A 20,500-nucleotide genomic window follows, 5' to 3' on the forward strand; every position below is an offset into this window, starting at 1 on the left:
AATAGACAATCAAATTGGGGGTAATTTTTGTATTTTTTTTAAGGCCTATTTTCATTTGCGCGATCCGCATTTGAAGGCGTGCTAATTGCTCTCGGCTCAGCGTCTGACTCGCGCTCATTTCTGTCGTCGTGCAAATGAAATTCATGCTCAACTCTAATTTCCCTGAAGCAAATTATGCCATACAAGATGTACATGAAGTGGGTTTAATGGAGCTGCGTGCACCGAGGCCGCTCCGAAATAGCAAACACTCCTCTGGTTGTGAGTGTGTGTGTGTGTGTGTGTGTGTGTGTGTGTGGGTACGTGTGTTTTTGCGTTAGTCCTCCGAAGCGCACCGTGCCACCTAGTGGCAGTATTTATTGCAAGAGTTTTCACTTGGCATGTCTTTAACCTATTGCCCTCATTAGTGCAATCAGCACCAGGGTTAAATTTCCTTTAATGCCTAATCGCATTGTTGCCTTCATTCTCTCCGTCACCTCACTCTCATCCGTGCTTTGTGTTTATAGACGTGTTTACCTTTGTGTGTGTGTGTGTGTTTGAGTCTGTAAATTTGGCTTGTGCTACTGTGCATGTAAAAGTAAACGTGTGTGTGTGTGTGTGTGTGCGCACGCGAGTTCCTTATTCAAAGGGACATTTTTCCAATCGTGTAGCGCAGAAGCGAATATTATGTTTGTCATCCGGTGTGGCTCTGATTTATCACGATTCCTCCAAGCCTGACATTCAAATTCCATTTGAGTGGCATTTGAATGCAAAGACCTACGCACACACTCATGGATAATTCACTCACACACACACAACCAGGTTTAAACCGTAGCACTGTACGTGTTTTGATTCAAGGGTTTGTTTTGTGCCGTATTATTAACACTACGCACGTTCATACAGGCATGATGCAGTGATGTCGACTCTATGATTGTTTATCCACATAAACAGATTTTTTTATTATTATTATTTCTTTTTTTATGTGGATCATTTGGAAAAGACGGAGTCTCCAGTGTCAAGTTTTCTCGACTTTCTTTGTATTTTTCAGGACTTTCTCGCCATTAGGTCACTATTAAATGGTACTATAAACAGATAAAAAATAAATAAATAAGTGGAAACTTTTGTCCAAATATAAACATTAATGGCATTGGTTAGGGAGGCATTATAAAAAAAAATAATCACCCAAAAAAAAAAAATTGCTTGAAATCAGTTTTAATGTAACATTAAAAAGGGGACGTGGCCCGTCTGCGATTTGGGCGGTTCCGAATCCGCATATTAGATTTCCTAAAAGTGTATGCAAACGTGTCTGTTGTGCGAAATGCGTTCTGTTTGTTTGCCTTTCATTCTCTCACTCTTTCTGGATCAACACACAAAATCTATAGCCACTAAACATCTGCTGGCCTCCAGGCACTCGTTCTCCTTCGCTCCTTCACTCCATCCTGCCCTCCATCTCCCTCGCTTTCTTGCGGTTATGTAGTTTTAATCAGGCTGTTTGGACTTCAGAGGGAATAAGAGATGGCCTGTAAACCACTGTTCTCTGTTTCGTTTTCACCACCAGTCTGTCTGTCCCTCAAGATATTCCTGCAATCCTCCCACACACACACACACACACACACACACACACACACACACACACACACACACACACACACACACACACACAACCACACAAGCTCTTCCCATTTGTACTTCACCTTTTCATCTTGTTTTTACTCATTATAATTCTTATATTTTCTGGTGGGAATGCGTCTATAGGATGTTACACGACGTTTTAAAACACATTGCTCCATAACTTCCATACTATTAGTACTTAGTGCGCATCAGATCATATAAGTGATCAATAGTGTGCAATATGCGCAAGTATGACATGAACCTAAGTTACTTGTACCCACAACAAAGCTGATATACAATTTATGGAATTAATTTTATTCCCCTTAACATTACAGCCAAAGATGACATTTTGTTTCATTGTGAAAAGTCCACAAAACAAGTCAGCTATCGTCATCACTAAAGACATTCATCCGACAGTAGTAACGTTATTGAGAAACAGCCGAGCGAAAACGGATGATACGCTTTTAATTTTGGGGGTTTTTTTTAGCTGAAAACTTCACCCTGTCATCAAATCACACGTTTGGCACCCCGAACAGTTTTGCGTTCGAGTACCCAAACCCCCCTAACCCTAGATCACTTCAAAGCTCAACAATGATGGACCTGTAATAAATGGACATTTCAGTGGCACCCATATGAGGACGGTTTCCCTTTTGAGTCTGGTTCCTCTCAAGGTTTCTTGTTTCTTTCTCATGCCAGCTCAATTTTACATGCGATAGTCTCCACTGTCTCGCTCATTAAAGATAAACAATTATAAGGACCAAAAATATAGGTGCTAAAACCTAAACTGTGCGATTTTGTATTTTATTTTATTAAATATAATCTGCAGTTGATATCTGTAGTCTTTGATCGCTCGTTCTTCCTCTGGGAGTGTCAAAAGACTTTTTTTGCAGTGTGACTTCTCCTATGAACCAATAGGAGCGCCGAACCTGATGACCCAGGTGGACACTTTAGTACAGCAAGAAGAGAAACTTATTGAGTTATGGATGGAGTGTTTGTATGACGTTTTTATTATCAAGGCTTGTTATGAACAAAATGTACGCTACATTTTGTTTGCTGCTAGCGTTTATTAGCGAGAGAACGTGGGTCTGAGATTCTACAGTGTGACATATCGATCATGTTCATGCATTTTGACGAACAACAATGTTTAAACAACTTCATAATTCATTTATATATATAAATGAATTTAATTAACGGGTCTGAGGTCAAAATTGAGTCATTGTGTAAGTGACTATCGGAAGATAAACCATGAAACTGAATCAAAGGAACCTTTAGATTTGCCTTATTGGTTGGTAACCATTCTGCATACTTGTACAAATTCAGGCTAAGTCAATTTTCTCAACTTGCAAGCGATCTTTTAATTGCTTCTAATCTAAGCAGATTTGTTAGCCAGTCCATGCTTATCCAGCTAGAAGGCCTTTTTCTCCTCCTCTTTCTCTTGCTCGTTCCATAGCGAATAGTGTAGTGAGATGTCAAAGACTGAAAGAACTAGAGGCGTAAAAGCAGGAGGTAAGCAAGCGAGATATATTTTCACGCCCCACCAGGGGTGTGCACCTGCTGCAGGGGTTTCCCTGCTACACACAGCTAGCCCTGAACACAAACATGCACACACACAAGCATACTTTTTTGCTAGTCAGACCTAAGTAATTAATCACAGAGGACCAGGATGGCTGATGTCTGGTTTGATTGAGAGGCCTCAGGCAGGACTGTACGACTCTGAGGCAGAAGACGAAAGTGTATGTGTGTGTGTGTGTGTGTGTGTGTGTGTGTGTGTGTGTTGAGGTGTAATGGTTTAGGGCTCTGTTTTTTGGGAGGGAGAACACTATGAAATGAAGATACAGGCAGTTAAGATCTCGGCGTCCGGAGAGGATTCTCGTCTCTCTCTCAGACACGCCGTAATTGCTCGACTATAAACCATTTTCTCCGGCTTGTGAAATCTGAAGCTGACTACACATGATCTCTCTTTCTCTCTCTCTCTCTCTCTCTCTCTCTCTCTCTCTCTCTCTCTCTCTCTCACCTATTTCTTATAGTTTCATGATTCCACCTTGTCTATATTTTCTTTGGTTTGTTTTGTTTGTTTAATCATTATCTGCTTTTTTTTTTCCTGCTGGACGTCAGAGAAAACAACCTGCTAGTGTTTGGTTCTCTCCATGTGGGAGTCTGTGGAAATGCCCTACAGCTAGAAGAAAGCTTATTCTGATCAATATTGCATCCTGGGGAAATGTGTAAATGTTTGCTCCAGTCATTTATAAAACACTCTTCTCTTCGTCCTGTCATTATATACAGTGTACAGAGTGAGGTCGTCTACTTTGACCGTTTTCCGCTCGATTTGCTCAAACTTACATGTTCGCGGGTATTGAGGAGATTCATTTTATGTGACAGTATAAATAAGATGGCAGGAATGATTGCAGAAAACGCAATGCGCTTTTCATCCTATTTCAGCATACGATTTGACCCGTTTGGATTCAGGGGCCTTTTACAACAAGCGATATCTCTTCATATAAGCTAATATAAGATATGCTTTTTTATATGAATACTTGCGAATTATATGTAAGGAAAAGAAGATTTGCCCAAACTATCGATTTCGCCGAAATTAGGTAACTTTATTTTATTTTTTATCACTTTATAGTTGTTTTTTTTTTTTTTTTGAATGTCTGTGAGACTTACATTATAGTTGTTCTAAACTATTTTTTTTTTCAGCTGATTAATGGTTTTTCATAACCTTTATACAGGAAGATAATTAATATTCTCTATACAGGAAAGTTGCTGTATTAATAATTAGACTGTTGTCAATTTTCTTGACACTCCTTCATAAATATGAATTCAGGGTTTTTTTTTGTTATATCGTTCTTGATGAGGATGGACAGGATTAAAAACGAGTTTATTAGAGGAACAGCGCATGTAGGACGTTTTGGAGACAAGGTGAAGGAGGCGAGATTGAGATGGTTTGGACATGTGCAGAGGAGGGACATGGGGTATATGGGTAGGAGAATGCTGAAGATGAAGCCGCCAGAAAGGACGAAAAGACGAAGGCCAAGGAAGTTGGTTTGAAAGACGCAGATGTAGAGGACAGGGGGGTATGGACACGGATGAGCCGCTGTGGCGACCCCTAATGGGAGAAGCCGATTGAAGATGATGATGATTCTTGTCCAATATTTAATCTGTTGAAAAGGCAGGTTCATGAAACACACACATTTACATTTACGGCATTTGGCAGCCCATATTGAGTGCGGCTTACAATTATATTATTGTAAAACGCTATTGTATTGTAATATCAAACCAACAAGCACTTGAGGGTTAAGGGCCTTGCTGAAGGGCCCAACAGTGGCAACTTGGTGGTGCTGAGATTTGAACTCACAACCTTTGTCAACCAATGCCCCCCCATTCACCCCCCCAACCCTATTATTCATTCTTTGAATGCATAAAATGCCACTGTTTTGGCAAATAAAAGCCCCAAGGACATTTTCCGCCTGTTATCTCCAGTTTCACAAGAGAATTTTAGAATCTAGACGCAGTATCGCTCAAAACACGTTTCATTTCATCCCGCCGACGGGTTCGTAGGTGATAAAATCCCATTCTGGCGTTTTCATCAACTACTGAAGGTTAAAAGAAGTCAATTCCGGAAATGAAATCCGAACAGTTACTTCTAACCAGGTGATTTTACACGCTCTGAAAATCAGCAGCAGTCAGCAGGACATGGCGACGCCAAGAAAATCACCATCTCGCTATTGCACCTGGAATCTTTTATTTTTTTCCTTTTTCTCCTTCTCCCTTTTCCACCTGGTGTATCACGTTGTTTTTCTACCCTGCCTGTAACTTTTTAATTTCGCATTCTCTGTAAATATAAACTTTCAATAAACAGCGAAGGACGCCTCACAGGTACTTAGGTGCAATCCGATCTGTCTGCATCCCCACCCCTACAGTACGAGCGTGGATTTGCATAGCATGCCTTACGCGCTTCGGGGCGGGCTTTTTTTTTCTTTTCTTTTTTTTTTTTTTGTGGCGGCCACACACTCGAATTTAATAACCTATCTCACGTGTCTGCTTAATATCATCTCTGGGGGGGGCCGGCGACCTCCTTCAGTCCGCCCCGATTATCCCAATGAATTGTTTCTTTTCAAAGGAGTAATAAGAAGCGGCAAAAAAAAAAAAAGGTGTATTGGGTGGGGTGGCGGTGAAGAGCGGGCCGCTAGCCCTTCTGCATCGGATAAATCAGATTGCATTTTCAGATTTTATTGAATCTAAATTGCGGGTTCCTCAAAAACGTAACCATCAATCACTCGGCTGATAATGGAGCTCGGCCCGATTCCACCTGATGTTTTTGCGTTATTATGTTGGATTGTAACGAGCCGCCATGGTTAATTGGCCCACCAGAAAGAAGGGTGTGTATGTATGTGTATGTGTGCATGTATATATACACTGGTACCAGTCTCTGGCATGTGCCTCCATAGCGGTAACAAGGACAGTTTAAATGAAGCATGCCTACATGGCTCCAGGGAATCCGAGGCTGCATTTAAACCCTCACGCTCTGTCAGTCGGATTTCGGTGTAGGGCGCATTCATCTGTCTTTCACTGACCAAAACGGAAGGAACTGCGGATGTAGTCAAAGTCTTTATCCTTGTTTTTTCGTCGCCTGATGCAATAATCCGATAAAAGGTTCCCATCTGATCGGTTTCGATACACTTCCTTATACGCAAAGAAAGATCCCTCTCAGCGCTTTTACACCGGCATTCCTGTACACACGCTCATACGCGCACATTAGCTTCAGGTTTAATAGCATTACGTTAGGGCAGATACCGATACTGGAATAATACCAAATTTTCCCGTAACGTAAAACCGGTTCGGGAATGTCGAACAGCAAATCTGATGTACAAGAAGCACGATTAACGCCGGAGCACAGATTATAGCAGGATATAGCAATATATAGTTAGAAGCTGATTTGTCACATCCCTGTGTCGATATATATATTAAAGTTTGTAGATATTACGTACACTCTATGGACAAACGTTTGTGGACACCTGACCATAAGATTCGCTTGTTGAACATTCCATCCCACATTAAGTCCACATTTGCTGGTATAAAAAGCGCCACTCCTGCAGGACGATGTTTCACTAGATTTCGCAGTTTTCTTGTGGAGATTTGTGCGCCTTCAGCCACAAGGGTGAGTCAGGTACCGAAGTAGGGTGTGGAGGCCTGGGCTGCATTCAGCGTTCTTATTTATTCCAAAGGTGTTCACTAGGGTTAAGGTCATAGCTCTAAAGCAGGCCACTCAAGATCTTCCTCTCCAACTCATGTAAACCTTATCTGTCTGGAGCTGTCTTTGTGCAAAGGGGTGGGCTTTGCCATGCTGGAACAAGTTTGGGTCTCCTAGTTGAAGTGAAGGGGAAATTCTAATTCAATTGCATCCAAAGACATTCAAACTTTTCACCTTCAACTTTGTGGAAACAGTTTGAGGAAGAACCATAGTCATGTGTCCCAATACTTCTGTCCATAAACTGTATATATAACAAGATATAAATATGTGGGAAATAAATAAGATGCGAGATGATCCATGGTTTGATTGATGAGGCAATTTTAATTGGTTAATATCACATTCGATGTTTAGTGTTAGTAAACTGACTAGCTTTGTAAGTGTGTACTGTAAGTAAATCCACATGCTAGCGGATCCACATCCCGCAGTGTTGTTTGGGGTGTTAATGTCTGATCGTCTGCATTGTATAAGTATGTGTGTGTCTGTGTAACGACCTATGGGGGTAAAACACAGATTTGTACTAGTGTATTCAGCACAATGAAGATAGGCACTAGTGCTTCCAGCCCCAAACACCCCCTCCCCACCCCATCTTTGTTTGTGGGGGCAGATGTCCCAAGAGGCCCAGCAGAGACGAGAGACGGACAAACAGTTTGATATTGCACTACCGCCCCAAGCACAGCGCAGAGTGGAAAAAAAAAAAAATAGAGAACACAGTTTAAAAAACAAACAGAATAAAAACAAAAGTCGAGCTCAGTCTATATATATATATATATATTCATGATGTGTATTTATGAGTTTTGACTTGTGTGTGCACTTGTACACGTGTTAGAGGGTTAAAGGCATCACACCGTTGTTTCTTTGACAGCGTAGCCTCTCTTCCAAACCCGTTTCTTCCCGCTTACAACATGCTTAATCTTCCTTCGACACTCGTGCACACCCCCGAATACACTTTTTTTTTTTTTTTCCTTTTCTCCTAATCCAATCACCCTCAATCATGTTATCCACTTAAATTTCTACTAAGCGTACACAAGCGTGGTTAACTCTTATCAGGATCCCGTTAATAACCGCGCCGCGCGATTGTTTTCCTCCTTTCGCTCGCTCTTTATTTAAAAAGTTGAAACTCATTGAAGGTAATGATATAAGGGACTGGATTTTTGCGTGGCTGCACTCATCAGTGAGTAAAATAGCAATAAAAACCGAATTGCACTTGGGAGACACGGGCGTTCGAGGAATAAATGATGTTGCAGGAACAGAGGCGTAATTAATTTACAGGCTGTATTGATAGTCCCGCCACACTCCCCGCTATATTTCTTAATCTCCTCTAACATCTTTATTATTCGGAGGAAAGCAGAGTCAACAGCCTAAATGAATTGCTAAAAGATTCGTACACAAAAGCAGATCCTCAGCGTTGGGATTGCTCTTAAGCTTTTAATTAGGGCACTGACAAAGTAAAAAAGAAAAAAGCTTTTGATGTGCGTGCTGGAAAAGAAATGAAGAGGTGCTTGGAAGGATATGCATACACCACTTAAAATGACATTGAAGAGCACTTTAGTAGGCAAATATTTGATAACTTAAATGTGTCTCCAGTTAGTCCTGGGTAATTATCCCACATTGTCGATTGAATATTGTACGGAAGTGTAAAGTGTCGCTGTTATGCCTGTTCATACATGACTCGTGTTTTTTTTTTCTTCCCTTTGCTCGCTCCCTTTTACAGCCAGCACAGACGAGGCATTGAAAGCAAAGGAAAAGAAAGATGAGGAGGAAAGGAAGATCAAAGCGGAAGGTGAGTCAACGTGCGCATTCACACCGATCTGAATCAGAGCCACGGTGATGCATTTGCTGTTGGGTTTCAAATTACACAAAACAATTGGAAATCGTTGGTTAAAAAAAATAAATAAAAAAAAAACACAAAAAAAAAGCTGAATAAATGCAAAGGTATCTCATTAATGCACAGCTTTTATTTTCTCTTTTTTTATATATATAGAAACAAATATCTAGAATATGTGCATAGAACTTCAGCCCGATTATGACATTTGATAAACTTTCTTTCAAGTCAAATTTTTTTTTTTTTTTGCACGAAAGTTCACATTAAAGATGCTCTTGAATAGGGTTGCGAAATTCCAGGAATTTTTCGAGACTGGAATCTTTCCATGAAAATTGACAGGAATATATGGGAATTAACAGGAATTAATGGGGATAAACTGGAAATGTACAAAATTGCAGGTTAGCCAATACAAGGGAACTTGAATGTAGTTAAAAAAAAATTAATCTTGCAGGATAATCTATATTAAAACAACCAGATTTAATGCAGTTTAAGTTGAATTTCTACCCTGCACATTCATCACTTACATGCACACTTACTGCAGGGCTACTCAGGGCCACACCCCCTACATGCACTGTGCATTCCTTCATGACATAACACACATCATTTCTTGAATCCTGCACATAAAATAATGTCAAAAAACTTTCCATCTTGGTGAGTGTTCACGTAAATCGCATAAATATTACATACATCTATGTTTAAAAGTTCCCTGTGTTTATTGTGCAACAAAACTATACTAACAATTAGTCAATGAGGTCAAAATGTCATTTTTGTAAATCAGTGTTAGTTTGCATCTGTCAAGTTATGACATAAAAAAAAAGAATATATATTCCCGGTTTCCGAAAAAAAGAATTACAGCTTGGAATATTTCCAAAACATTTCCCATATGAGGTTTTAATGCAAAGTTTATGGAAATATACAGGAAATTCTCTGCCCCTTCTCAACCTCACTCTTAAACTAGTCTCTTTGGTCCACACAACTATTACAGAAATGTAATGTTTAAAACCTCCTTGTGCTGTGCGTTAGCTGTTGTGCAACAAAATTATACTAACAATAAAATCAAAGTCAAAAATGACATTTTTTTTGTAAATCTGTATTAATTTGCAAGCATGTCAGCTTATGACCAAACAAAATGATACATATGAATGATGCAGTTTATATAAATTTCCCAAAATGTCTAATTAATTCTTGTAAATTCCCATCAATTTCTGGTAAGTTTACAACTTGGAATGTTTCCCAAATTCCCTCGAAGAGTTTCCATTGAAAGTTTCTGGAAATTTTCCACCCCTTTACATCCCTACTTTTAAACCAGTCACTTTGATCCACACAAGTGTCATTGTGGAGTTCCCTGTTAAAACAGACCACACAGTGTTATATTGTTCAATTCACATAGGTTTTTACTAAATGAAGGATTTACTGTAGACAGCAAACCAGGCGACCGAATGTTTCTCACACCGCAAGTATTAGTATTGGAATATGAAATAAGACCTGCAGTCTCAGGGGTTAATGGATCTTGTAAAAAGGACATGGGTTAGTCCAATAGACATAAAGATAGTTGTGGTAGTTTATGGTGGAAAGATAAATATTTAGCGATCAGCCCGGATCTGCTCCGTCCCCAAACGCATCAGAAATACACGTGTAAAATAGAAAAAAAAAAATGGATTTCATTAGGCAAAAAGTGCTGGGTCGTGCAGACAGTAAATATTCCCCCGTCTCTTTTTCCTCGTCGTCTCTACACACACATTGAAATGAAGTCAGGTGCAATTTGCAGGGAAGCCACCAAAATGTGATGGGTGCAATAAAAGCCTTCAGATTCCATAATGAAATTATGTCCTGGATGTGATGTAGGGCATCGCTGAATGAGAAAATGAAATCTGTGATGGCCTGATTTTCATCCACATCCGTATTTGCTAACGTGCATGTTCCTGAATATGTATGGTGTGCGTGAGGATGCGTGGGTATGGGTGGTAGGGCCTTGGTGATAATCCCGAGGTCGAAGTGCAAGGCTTATGTGTGTCTAGGATTGAAAACTCGAACTCATCTCTATGAGGTTTTAATCAGATCTCTGATCGGATCTAGTAGGGGTCTAAGTGTTGCGCTTAGTAGTCAGATATCGATGTTCAGCGTGTTGTTTATTCTGAGCTTAAATGAATTCATGTCTGCTAAGCTCCCTATATCCTGTTTATCTGTATCTGTATACGGGGGGAAAAAGACCTGTAGTTTGACCTTTTGCCAAGAAATGAATTAATCATCCCTCTTTACCGTGCCTTGTTTTGTTTTTTTTCTTTTTGCTATTGTGAATTACCATGGGACGTATCGAGCGCCGGCTTTTCTCTTCATCCATTATATTACTTATTTGCTGTAGGACATCGAGGAAAATAGCACAGCACAGCCTACACAAACATGAGTTTTATAGAGACTCAGAAACTAATAACTCGGGAGCCTAATTCGCGGCAGTGGAACGTTCAATTCTCTATAACAATGTAATACTTGCTTTCTTGCTTCCAGTAACGCTAGTGTTACAAGGCTATGGCTCGAATAACTGCTTTAGTGTACTGAAAATTGGGTTTATTTCTTTTTAAGTAATAAGGAGGACCAAAACGAGCATTTCACAAGTTCGAATTCAGAAAAACGCCAAAACCGGAGGTGATTTCCGGGAAGAAGGGATGAACTTTTTTCTCCTGTCAATCATGTCATGTATGTGGAAGAGGGTGAATAGCACGTTCTTCCTGAGTGTGTAAATCTGAAGTTTTAAATTAAAGTATTCTGTTTAAAAAAAAAAATTAAAAAATCACCGCTTTGAATGCATAAATATCACTCAGGTATGTATAAAAGGTATTCACTGAATTTCTAAACCTTACCCAACCTTAAATGGTGTACACTTCCTCAAAACAAATGTTCACTATTCATGTACGACTTCACAGAATCCTTTGTTAGGTAGAACTGAATGTCTATAGGATCTGAGCTACTTAAATAACTGCAGACAAAAGAAAACAGTATTTTGATGAAAACATTCACTTATTTGCATTCTGGAATGGATATTTAATGATTAAGATGAGAGAGGAAACGAGTACACCGGGGTAGTTGGTTTGCTCCTAGTGAGCGACTATGCTGGATTATTTTACTTTTACCAAACTTGGTCATCTCAGCGAGCTATTTAAAATGAACAAAATCAACTGGTTTTTAAGACGTCTAAAAAGAGGGTGAATAGCACTTTCTTCCGAGTGTGTTATGCTGCCATTAGGGATGGTAAGATACACCAATTAGCAATGTGATGCGTCAATCTAAAAAAGTGTGCATCGGATACAAGTTGGTATCGCGATGCGCCAAAAAGCAGTTACAAATATTATGGTGTCCACAAACTTTGGTCAATAGTGTACATTGGTCAGAAATTTTACCTCAGTACTTAAAGCAGGGATTTTAATGTACCAGGCATTTGACTTTTTTGAAATTCGCATACATTTTTCAGTGACTCTTTGATTAAAAAAAAAATAAATAAAATATATATATATATATATATATATATATATATATATATATATATATATATATATATATATATATTAAAAACCCACAAACCAAGCCTTTTTAAAGACTAAAACTGTCTTTAAAAAGTTCATCACTGTTCTATTTGTTCATCACTTCTATTTGTGTAAAGCTTTTGCATGAGTATAGAGAGAGGTTTTTAGATTAATGTTCTTCAGACTGTTGTACCGGACTTTGACACACAACAGAAGATAAACTGCTTGCTTATTTATTTGTTTATTGATTTGTTTCTGTGACCTTTGTTTTAATTTCATATTTATATAATTTTTTTTATCCTGTGACTTTCACATGATGTAAACCATCACGCCAGGATTCTTTTTTTGGTCTAATACCAGGAATCCATGATGCGCCTGATGCTCATGGAATTCATGTTGCCATAGTCCCTGAAGCTGCGGTACTCTCCGGGCCTGAAGTACCACATCTTGCCTCTGTAGTGAGGATGCTCGTACATGAGCCAGTGGCCGTCCATCACGTGGCACGAGTGGCATCCGCCGGACCAGTGGTAGCGATCCGTGATGGAGTCGCAGTCGTCGCTTATCTCCACCATCTGACCCATGAAGTTCTCCCTCTCATACATTCTCATTCTGTAGGCGCCCCTGTACTGTTTTTGAGAAAGATAATTTAAAAACAAAAAGCGATATACATGCGTCGCTAACATTTTTGTAGCATTGTTATTCGCATACCATGGGGATCATGCGGCAGGACCTGATGCAGTTGTTGCCCCAGCCCCACATGCTCATGTAGTCGGGGTACTCGCCCCTTCTGATAAAATACTGGTTTCCCATGTAGTTGGGGCGATCGTACACCATCCAACATCCGCTCTCCACCTTGCAAGAGTGGCAGCGGTTCAGGTAGGAGGACATGTCAGGACTATCACTGCTGCACTCATAGGAGCGGCCCATGAAATTCTTGTCCTCGTAGAAGATGACCTGTTTGTTGCAACCATATTAAAGAAATGAAACATGTTTCAAAACCATCAAAAGCATACATTTGACAATCCGGGTTCATGATACAGTGCTTACCCTGGCCATGGTGGTTAATGCTGGTGGTTCCAAACGGTGATCTGATACTGTATTAGATGTAACCCATCCCTTTTATATCCAGCCCAAAGCCCAGTAATCATGTGGTGTCTTTTGTGAAAATCCCTGACCAAGCAACATCGCACCAAAAGCGCTGAAGGCCTTCTGCCAAATTTCCATGTGACCCGGTCTAGAGAAGGCTTTCGAATAGCTGCTGCAGGCAAGACAATGCATCTAGCTGCGTGTCATTTTATGCATGCATATAACTGCACCATCGGTGAATGCCCTTTAGATACTTTTGGTAATCCATGCCAGCCGGCAGAATGGTTTGGTTGCAAAAATTCCAGGAGTTTTTTATTTGCAGTTTTTATATGATATGTGTCGCACTTTTTTAAAATAGACATCACAAAAACAGCTTTACAGAAAACCTAAACGTGTTCCCTAATGAGCAAGTGTGGCAAACTCCCCGAGGCAACCAGGAAGCAGACTGGCGTCACATTTTCCCAAATATCACAACACTGAACACTTTTCTACGCTTAGAGAGATCGTAACACTCGTGCATTTTAACCAGTAACTTCTATATTTGTATACACTTCAGGTATTGTCAAAAATCTCTTCTCTCTTCAGGATTTTCTTTTCACACACATGTATTTGTTGAACACAGGCTCAAATTTCCTTTTGCCAACTTCTTGGAGATTAGTTGTATTTGGCCAAATGCTGCATACTTGGAATTGTGAAGGTACCACAGCTATCGTAGTCCCAGGGTCAAGAGAGCAAATATGTTCTTGTTCTCTTGGCATGAAGTATGGCATACACTCTCCTTTACATGTCACAGCAACAGCAGCCCTTCATGGTCATCTGTGAGCTCAGAAAAGTGTGTTATGATCCCATGGTATTGCTCCTAGAAAGAAAGGCTGCCACACACCATTATACAACCACCACCATGCTTTAGAGATGCAGGGGCTGGATTTTGTGTTCCAATCAGTGGTGGACGAAGTACACAAACCTTTCACTTGAGTTAAGGTAGAGATACACTCTGTAGAATATCACTCCAGTAAAAGTGTCCCTTTAAACTTGAGTAAAAGTACAAAAGTGTTTTGCCTTCATATGTTCCCAAGTATCCAAAGTACTTTGTGATTTATTATGGCTATAATGTTCCTATTATAATTTTTGTTACAAGACTCTTTGCTTAATCACCTCAGTTTATGTGAAAAGACTCAGCACACCGATCTATTAATAGAATGATATTAATGAGTCAAACACTGATTGATATCTATTAAAATTAACATGAGCCCAAGCCCAACTTAGTAAAGAAAAATAATAATAAATCACCCATTTAGTTAGGTAACTTCCATCATGTTGCTCTCAAATTGTTCTGTTTGCTGTTGAACTGATGCTGAACTGTATGTTGGTAAAAAGTAGATACCATCAATCGCCAATCAAAACAAGTTTAAAACAGAGCGCCAGTTGCTGCGTGTTTGACTAGTTTTTATACAGTAATAAATAAAAAGGAAAGACTGATTTTGCAACATGTAGTAAAAAGTACGATATTTGACTTTGTAATGTAGTGAAGTTAAAGTATAAGTCTCCCCAAACGGTAATGTAAAGATACGTGAAAAAAGCTGCTAAAGCAACAGTAACGGATTACATTGACTTCATTGTTGTCCACCATTGATTTCAATATATTAAACACTATTTAAAAAAAAAACCTTTTTGGTCCTTGTACACCAAAGCCATGGGTAAAAACCGGTTTAGTTTAAAAAAAATTTTGTGTGTGTGTGTGACTTTCCTTCATTATTGCATGGACGTTAAGTGAAATCTTGAATCAAATGCGAACGGCGACGGCCTTCCTTGTCTCTATGGAGATACGTAGCCGAATAAATAAATGATCAAATCATCGTAGGTAAAAGCAGCGAAATAGATGTAGAAGGTCACTTCTACTTCTGCAGTTTTATAACAACTGGTTTCATGTGATGTTCCAATCATTATTATTAAAGGAATGGTTCTGCTGGGATGATGAAGTGTGCAATACTGCTCACATGACCTTACATATTCCCTTAGGTGAGTAGTGGTGCTCCATCAACAACAGCAATACCATATTCTTTCTGCTCAATGAAAAAAATAGAGGGACGGGTGCCTCGATTGACATGTACAGTAGAATAAATCTTCATTCAGACTAGCATCATTTGTAACCTCAACTGGAAGGAATTAGCTCATATTATTTATATACGAATATTAGCATTTTCAGATAGACTTTTATTAGCTTGTTAGAGTTAGGTCTGCTTGTGCTATAAAATACAAACGGTGAATCCGAATCGAATCGTTACACTATTTGCTCCATCTAAATATCGTATCGCAGTCCTGTTTTCAGGAATTTTTGCCACAAAGTCTTTTTTTTTTTTTTTTTTTTTTTTTACAGTTTGACTGCTTTTCGAAAACTTATGTCCACCGCACCTGTCACACGGTAGTATCGACTGCTAAGTCCAAAGTGATAAATCTATTCATCTGGATCCCTGCTGAATACGCTAATCAAGGCCCTGCACATTGTTCTTACTTCCTGAATAACATCAGAATGTATTACCATAATCAGAGCAGGTTTGTGATATTATGGCTTGTCCGTATTATTTGTAATGAGTGTTTATCAAATTGGAATGATGTTTCCATTAGATGAAACGAACACCATGCCAGCGCGAGCCCTCCGTTTCTCTCCTCCTCGTTATTAGTCGAAACGTTACCGAACTGTTAAATAAGTGTTTCGCCGCAGGCTACAGCACAAGGTTCCCAGTCATGCAGGTTTCTTAAGCAAAGTTCAGGCTGTAATCGTCTTTTCGACTGATTCGACTTCCTCCCTACTCCTCTGCTCAGTGCTCTTTCATTTCTTTTTTTTTTTTTTTTTTTTAAATGTATTATTTCTTCTTTTTTTTTTATTATTTTTTTTTTTTTTAAGAACAACACATTCATCCTTGTTAGCGCTGGAAGGCTCACCCATTCTCTCACCTTTATCAAGGACTGAAATAGAGACTCATCAAAGCGACACGCAGCCTCCACTTCCAACGACCTGGAAGTTTCAAAACTGTTCGACCAACGCGGCCATTATGTTCTTCCGGTCCAACAGGGTCTACCCACTCATCCCTCAGGGGCTGGGAGAGTTCAACACAACAAGAAAGTTGCAGCCAAGCTGTGGAAATGAACAAAATGAGAGGAAAGCGCGCCTCCCACTCCTCTGAGAACACTTCTGTCGGACGGACGCGGATCGAAAAAACAAAAAAATAAATAAATAAAAAAGGGAAAGAAGACGCGTTTGATTCTTGCGAGTGTGAAAATGTTTTGCGCTATTAGATAAAGCTTCGTGCTTTGACCTTTCCTCAACAAGGAGGCCACTTCTCCTAGCGAAGATCAATACTTCACCTCCTGCTCGTCGTTTAAACATAACTACTTTCTATTGGAGCTTGAAAGGGATTTTAGCCTCGATGTCGAAGGGCACGCTGTGCTCGAAAATCAAACCCACAAAACATAGAAGCAGTGCTGAGTGCTTGTTTGTTCTTCTCTCTAGGTTTTTATCAATAAATTGTTGGCAAATTTTATTTCGAAGCTGACGGTTTGGGGCGCAGCGAGCCAGCCTGTGCAGGAATGCGGGTAAATTCGAAGCTGTTGTAGCTTTCATTTTTACAATTATTTCTTTTTTTACACAGTACAGCAATTTGAGGAACAGATGTAGTTAAAGATGGAGATTTTTTTTTACTGCTAATGAGCAAGCCAGAGTTGACCGTATCAAGGGGGGTGGGGGGTTGGGGGCGGACTCTGACTCCTCAACAGTGATACAACTCAAAAGAGCGTGTCCTCTTCTACCAGAATTATGATTCTCTCACTGCTATCTGCTGTAAATAAAAGCCATCTGCGAGCACAGGGCGGTTTTTACGATTATAGCACTATTCGTGTTTACAAGCTCTAGTTTTGCACTTTGCCAAATCACCCATCTACAATATATTCTGTTTAAAATGATTCACTTTATCATATTTGCAGATCAGATAGAGTTAAATATCTCTTGATCATGTAGTCAGAATGGAAATTAGTGTCAAACCTTAAACACCCATGCCTCTCACACACACAAATTATGGGACAACCTATATATATATATGCTTTGCGATTCAATATGGGACAAATAGTTCGCTTTCATGTCTTTGGTTCAGACAGACAGCAAATCATCAACTTACTTATTGCCCTTTCACAAACAGGCCTTTATAGTGCAGACCGGACTTTTCCTGTTCTGTCTCCAGGAAGTTACAGCTCTACCTCTGCCATGTTAATCTGTATTCTGTGTGACTCTCAGGACACGCCTCGGTCTCCGTAGTGTTGCGATACATCATATTCACGTAGCAGCAGCGGTGCCGAGAGAACGCGCTCTAGAAACAGTTTAGCGAAGAGAAATCAATCTACATTTTAAATATTCGCCAGAAATTATTGGTCACTTTGTAAATAATAAAAATGTATGTATATAAAAAAAAAAAAAAAAAATTTTACTCATGCAAATATGTTAAAAAAACTATGCATTGTGATACAAATGCCAACTTGTGGTGAAAAAAGTGATGCACACTTTTTTAAATCGGTGAATTTTACCACCCTTAATATATACAGTGTGTGTGTGTGTGTGTGTGCGCGTGCGTGCCTGCCTGCCTGCCTGCTTGCCTTAGTGTAGTAATCATCCTTCCTTGTATCTACTACATGTGGCCTTGTTTGCGGCCCAGTGCTGAATGTTGTCAAGAGTTGGAATAAGACATGAGCCTGTCCCCATCACGGTCTTAATCGCGAGATCATATATTTTAATGAGGCGTATAATAGCTTTTAACCCATATCATTAGAGCCAGATACACTGTGGCCTGCTCTTTTGCCTTGCAAAAGGGGAAAACTGTTTCTTAATTACGCTGTGTGTCGGCCGGGTCACAGGCGCCGGTGTGTAACTGTCTCTGTGTGCCTGTGTTCCAGAATTATCTGGTCATTAAAATATTCACGAGGGATTTGCCCCTCAACCTTCAACACACACACACACACGCTAGCAAGCAGAGGCGCACAGTCTCTTCTCCCACCCCCTGTACCTATTAACACCCCATCTCTCTCTAACAAGCTCTGTTGTCGATCACGAGGCTCTTCCTGTCGAGGAAAAGGTCTAAACTGAATCGGAGAGAAAAAGAGAAAAAGATATATTCAGATGGGGGAAGATATATAGTCACGAATGGAATCGAATTCCCCCCCGTAGCTTTAATTAGAAACGCTGGTGCTAGCTTTGCTTGCATTCTCATTCATTTGTGGGGTATAACAATGAACAGTTTATTTGTTAAATGAATATGTTCGTATTGATTTTAACTGGAAGCTGGTAAATCAAACCTTTTTTATATAGAACAACCAACATAATAGCAAAGAAAAACGATTATTATTAATATGAATCATGCATGTTTTGGGTCAGTATCATTTAAAGAAGAAGCACAGATGAAAGCAAGGCATGGTATGTGGGTGGGCAGACGGCAGTGGACATTGATGCCCACGTTAATCTGCACGGAAAATCTAATCATTTGACCTCCAAGCCCGACGACGCAAAAGCCAACGCCAAGTGGACTGCTGTTAAATATTTAGCACGCTCCCGTCATGAATACAAATGGGGCACAAATTGGAATCTACAGGCGGGTGACCCCGCGACTAAAGCCCGGGGTGCAAAGGGCCTCGCTTAGCTTTCAGCGATTTAATTACCGCGACTCCCAGCGCCATGTGAAGGACAAGCGGCGAAATGCAGCACCTGGTAAACGTCACTTTTCTTCGTCCGCCTCGTCACTGAGGGGCAAAAAGTTGCGTCGTCACAAATGATCCGATTAAACCGAAGGCTGGATTTGTTTACAGATTATTCAGCACCGATCCCTGTCCGGCTCTGACTGCACTACAGTGCGATTAAATGACACACACACACACAAGTCTATAACTGCCTACAGTGAATGGCCCCACGCTCTACCAGTCATCCGTGTCGACGTATTTGGTCATTGTCACGTTGAAATAGGAAAGGAAACCATACCCAATGATGTTTTATTTAAAAGAAATGTGCTCGTATTGATTTCCCATTTCGTTCCGGCAGCTGCGTCATTAGCCATTAGTCTGCAGTTCACTGACGACACTCATCCGTAGGTTTATTTCCAGGCTTTTATTGTGTCATCATGTAGGCCGTTCTCATTCAAAGGCCTCGACAGGTCATACGTCGCTCTGACTTATGAACCAAACGACTAGACAGTCCTCATAGGCTTCTGCGGCGTTTTAGTTTGAACATTTCCAGAAACTACTTAAGTGATGCCGTCTGTGCCGAAGAAATATATATGCAATCGGCATCATCGTGTGAACCTCGCAAGCAAAAGAGGTGAAATCGGTTTGAAAATCATGAGCGTCATCAGGGTAATGATTTGTTTTGTAGATGATCATAAGCCTCAGGCAACATCGGGACACGTCCTGATTCATGGTGATAAAATCGGCTAATTTTCACTCTCGAAATCGTTTACACTAATTAGTGTTAAAATCCATATTTTATGATTTACATGGCTAGTTTTGTCCTTGCAAGGCCGCCACATTTCGTCCCTTTGTAACTCGGAATTACTGCGTCCCCTGTGCCTGTCCACCAACCCTCCCCACCCCCCCACACACACACTCAAGCGATTAGTTATGCCTGGGCTGTAAGCACTGAATCAGAGTTGGGGACCCAGGGGAAATAAATTTGGCGGAAAATCAGTGCGGGAAGATTTAATTATCACGCGGGGACCTTTTCCTGCTCCTGGCTTGCTGAACCCAGTAAAGGGGGGGTGTTGGGGTAAAAAACAAGCACATTGTGCTGCGACCAAATCCACACGGCGCTCGTCTTCTCCCCCCAATTTGTTCCCCATCACAGTGATAAGCCAAGCAATTACCTTTTTATTTATTTTTCATCACCACAAATTTAAAGTTAAACCTCCGTCCTACCTTCTTTTAAAAGGACGTGCTGGGTACCGTCCACAACACACACATTCTTCTAGTGTTTGATTTAAGTGAAAAGGAGAGCGACACGTGGCATGTGTGACCTTAAGCGGGAGGGGCCAAAGTGTGCTACTTTGCGTTTAGTAGTTTGTCTTGGGATCTATGAAGGTCAGATGATGGGTTACTAGTAGACAAACTGATCGCATGATTGACAGCCGAGCCGTAATCCAGATTGGGATTATTTTATTGAGGTAGAACTATTTGTACCATATTGAATTGCAGAGCATCAGATTTTTT

General features: G+C 40.2%; 2 protein-coding genes across 2 annotated transcripts in view; one reads left to right on the forward strand and one right to left on the reverse strand.

Annotated features, from left to right (window-relative positions):
• rsrc1 (arginine/serine-rich coiled-coil 1) overlaps positions 1–20,500 on the forward strand; it is a 135,308-nt gene that overhangs the window by 98,461 nt on the left and 16,347 nt on the right. The window contains exon 7 of the mRNA XM_083526043.1: positions 8,550–8,618. Coding sequence (XP_083382169.1) covers positions 8,550–8,618 — 69 coding nt within the window. The remainder of the gene's footprint in view (positions 1–8,549; positions 8,619–20,500) is intronic.
• On the reverse strand, positions 12,404–13,289 carry LOC310717741 (gamma-crystallin M2-like). Its single transcript, XM_083526182.1, has 3 exons — positions 13,226–13,289; positions 12,887–13,132; positions 12,404–12,804 (listed from the first exon to the last, which is right to left on the reverse strand). The coding sequence occupies exons 1-3, from the start codon at positions 13,232–13,234 to the stop codon at positions 12,529–12,531; spliced, it is 531 nt and encodes a 176-aa protein (XP_083382308.1). The 5' UTR covers positions 13,235–13,289; the 3' UTR covers positions 12,404–12,528.

This window comes from Silurus aristotelis (genome assembly GCF_946808225.1).
Source record: "Silurus aristotelis genome assembly, chromosome: 22".
NCBI lineage: Eukaryota > Metazoa > Chordata > Actinopteri > Siluriformes > Siluridae > Silurus > Silurus aristotelis.

What these genes read in the sequence shown, in the direction of transcription:
- LOC310717741 (XM_083526182.1), bottom strand. An exon ending in CCTGCCGCATGATCCCCATG is followed by an intron (nt 12,805 to 12,886) that starts GTATGCGAATAA and finishes TCTCAAAAACAG; the next exon opens with TACAGGGGCGCCTACAGAAT.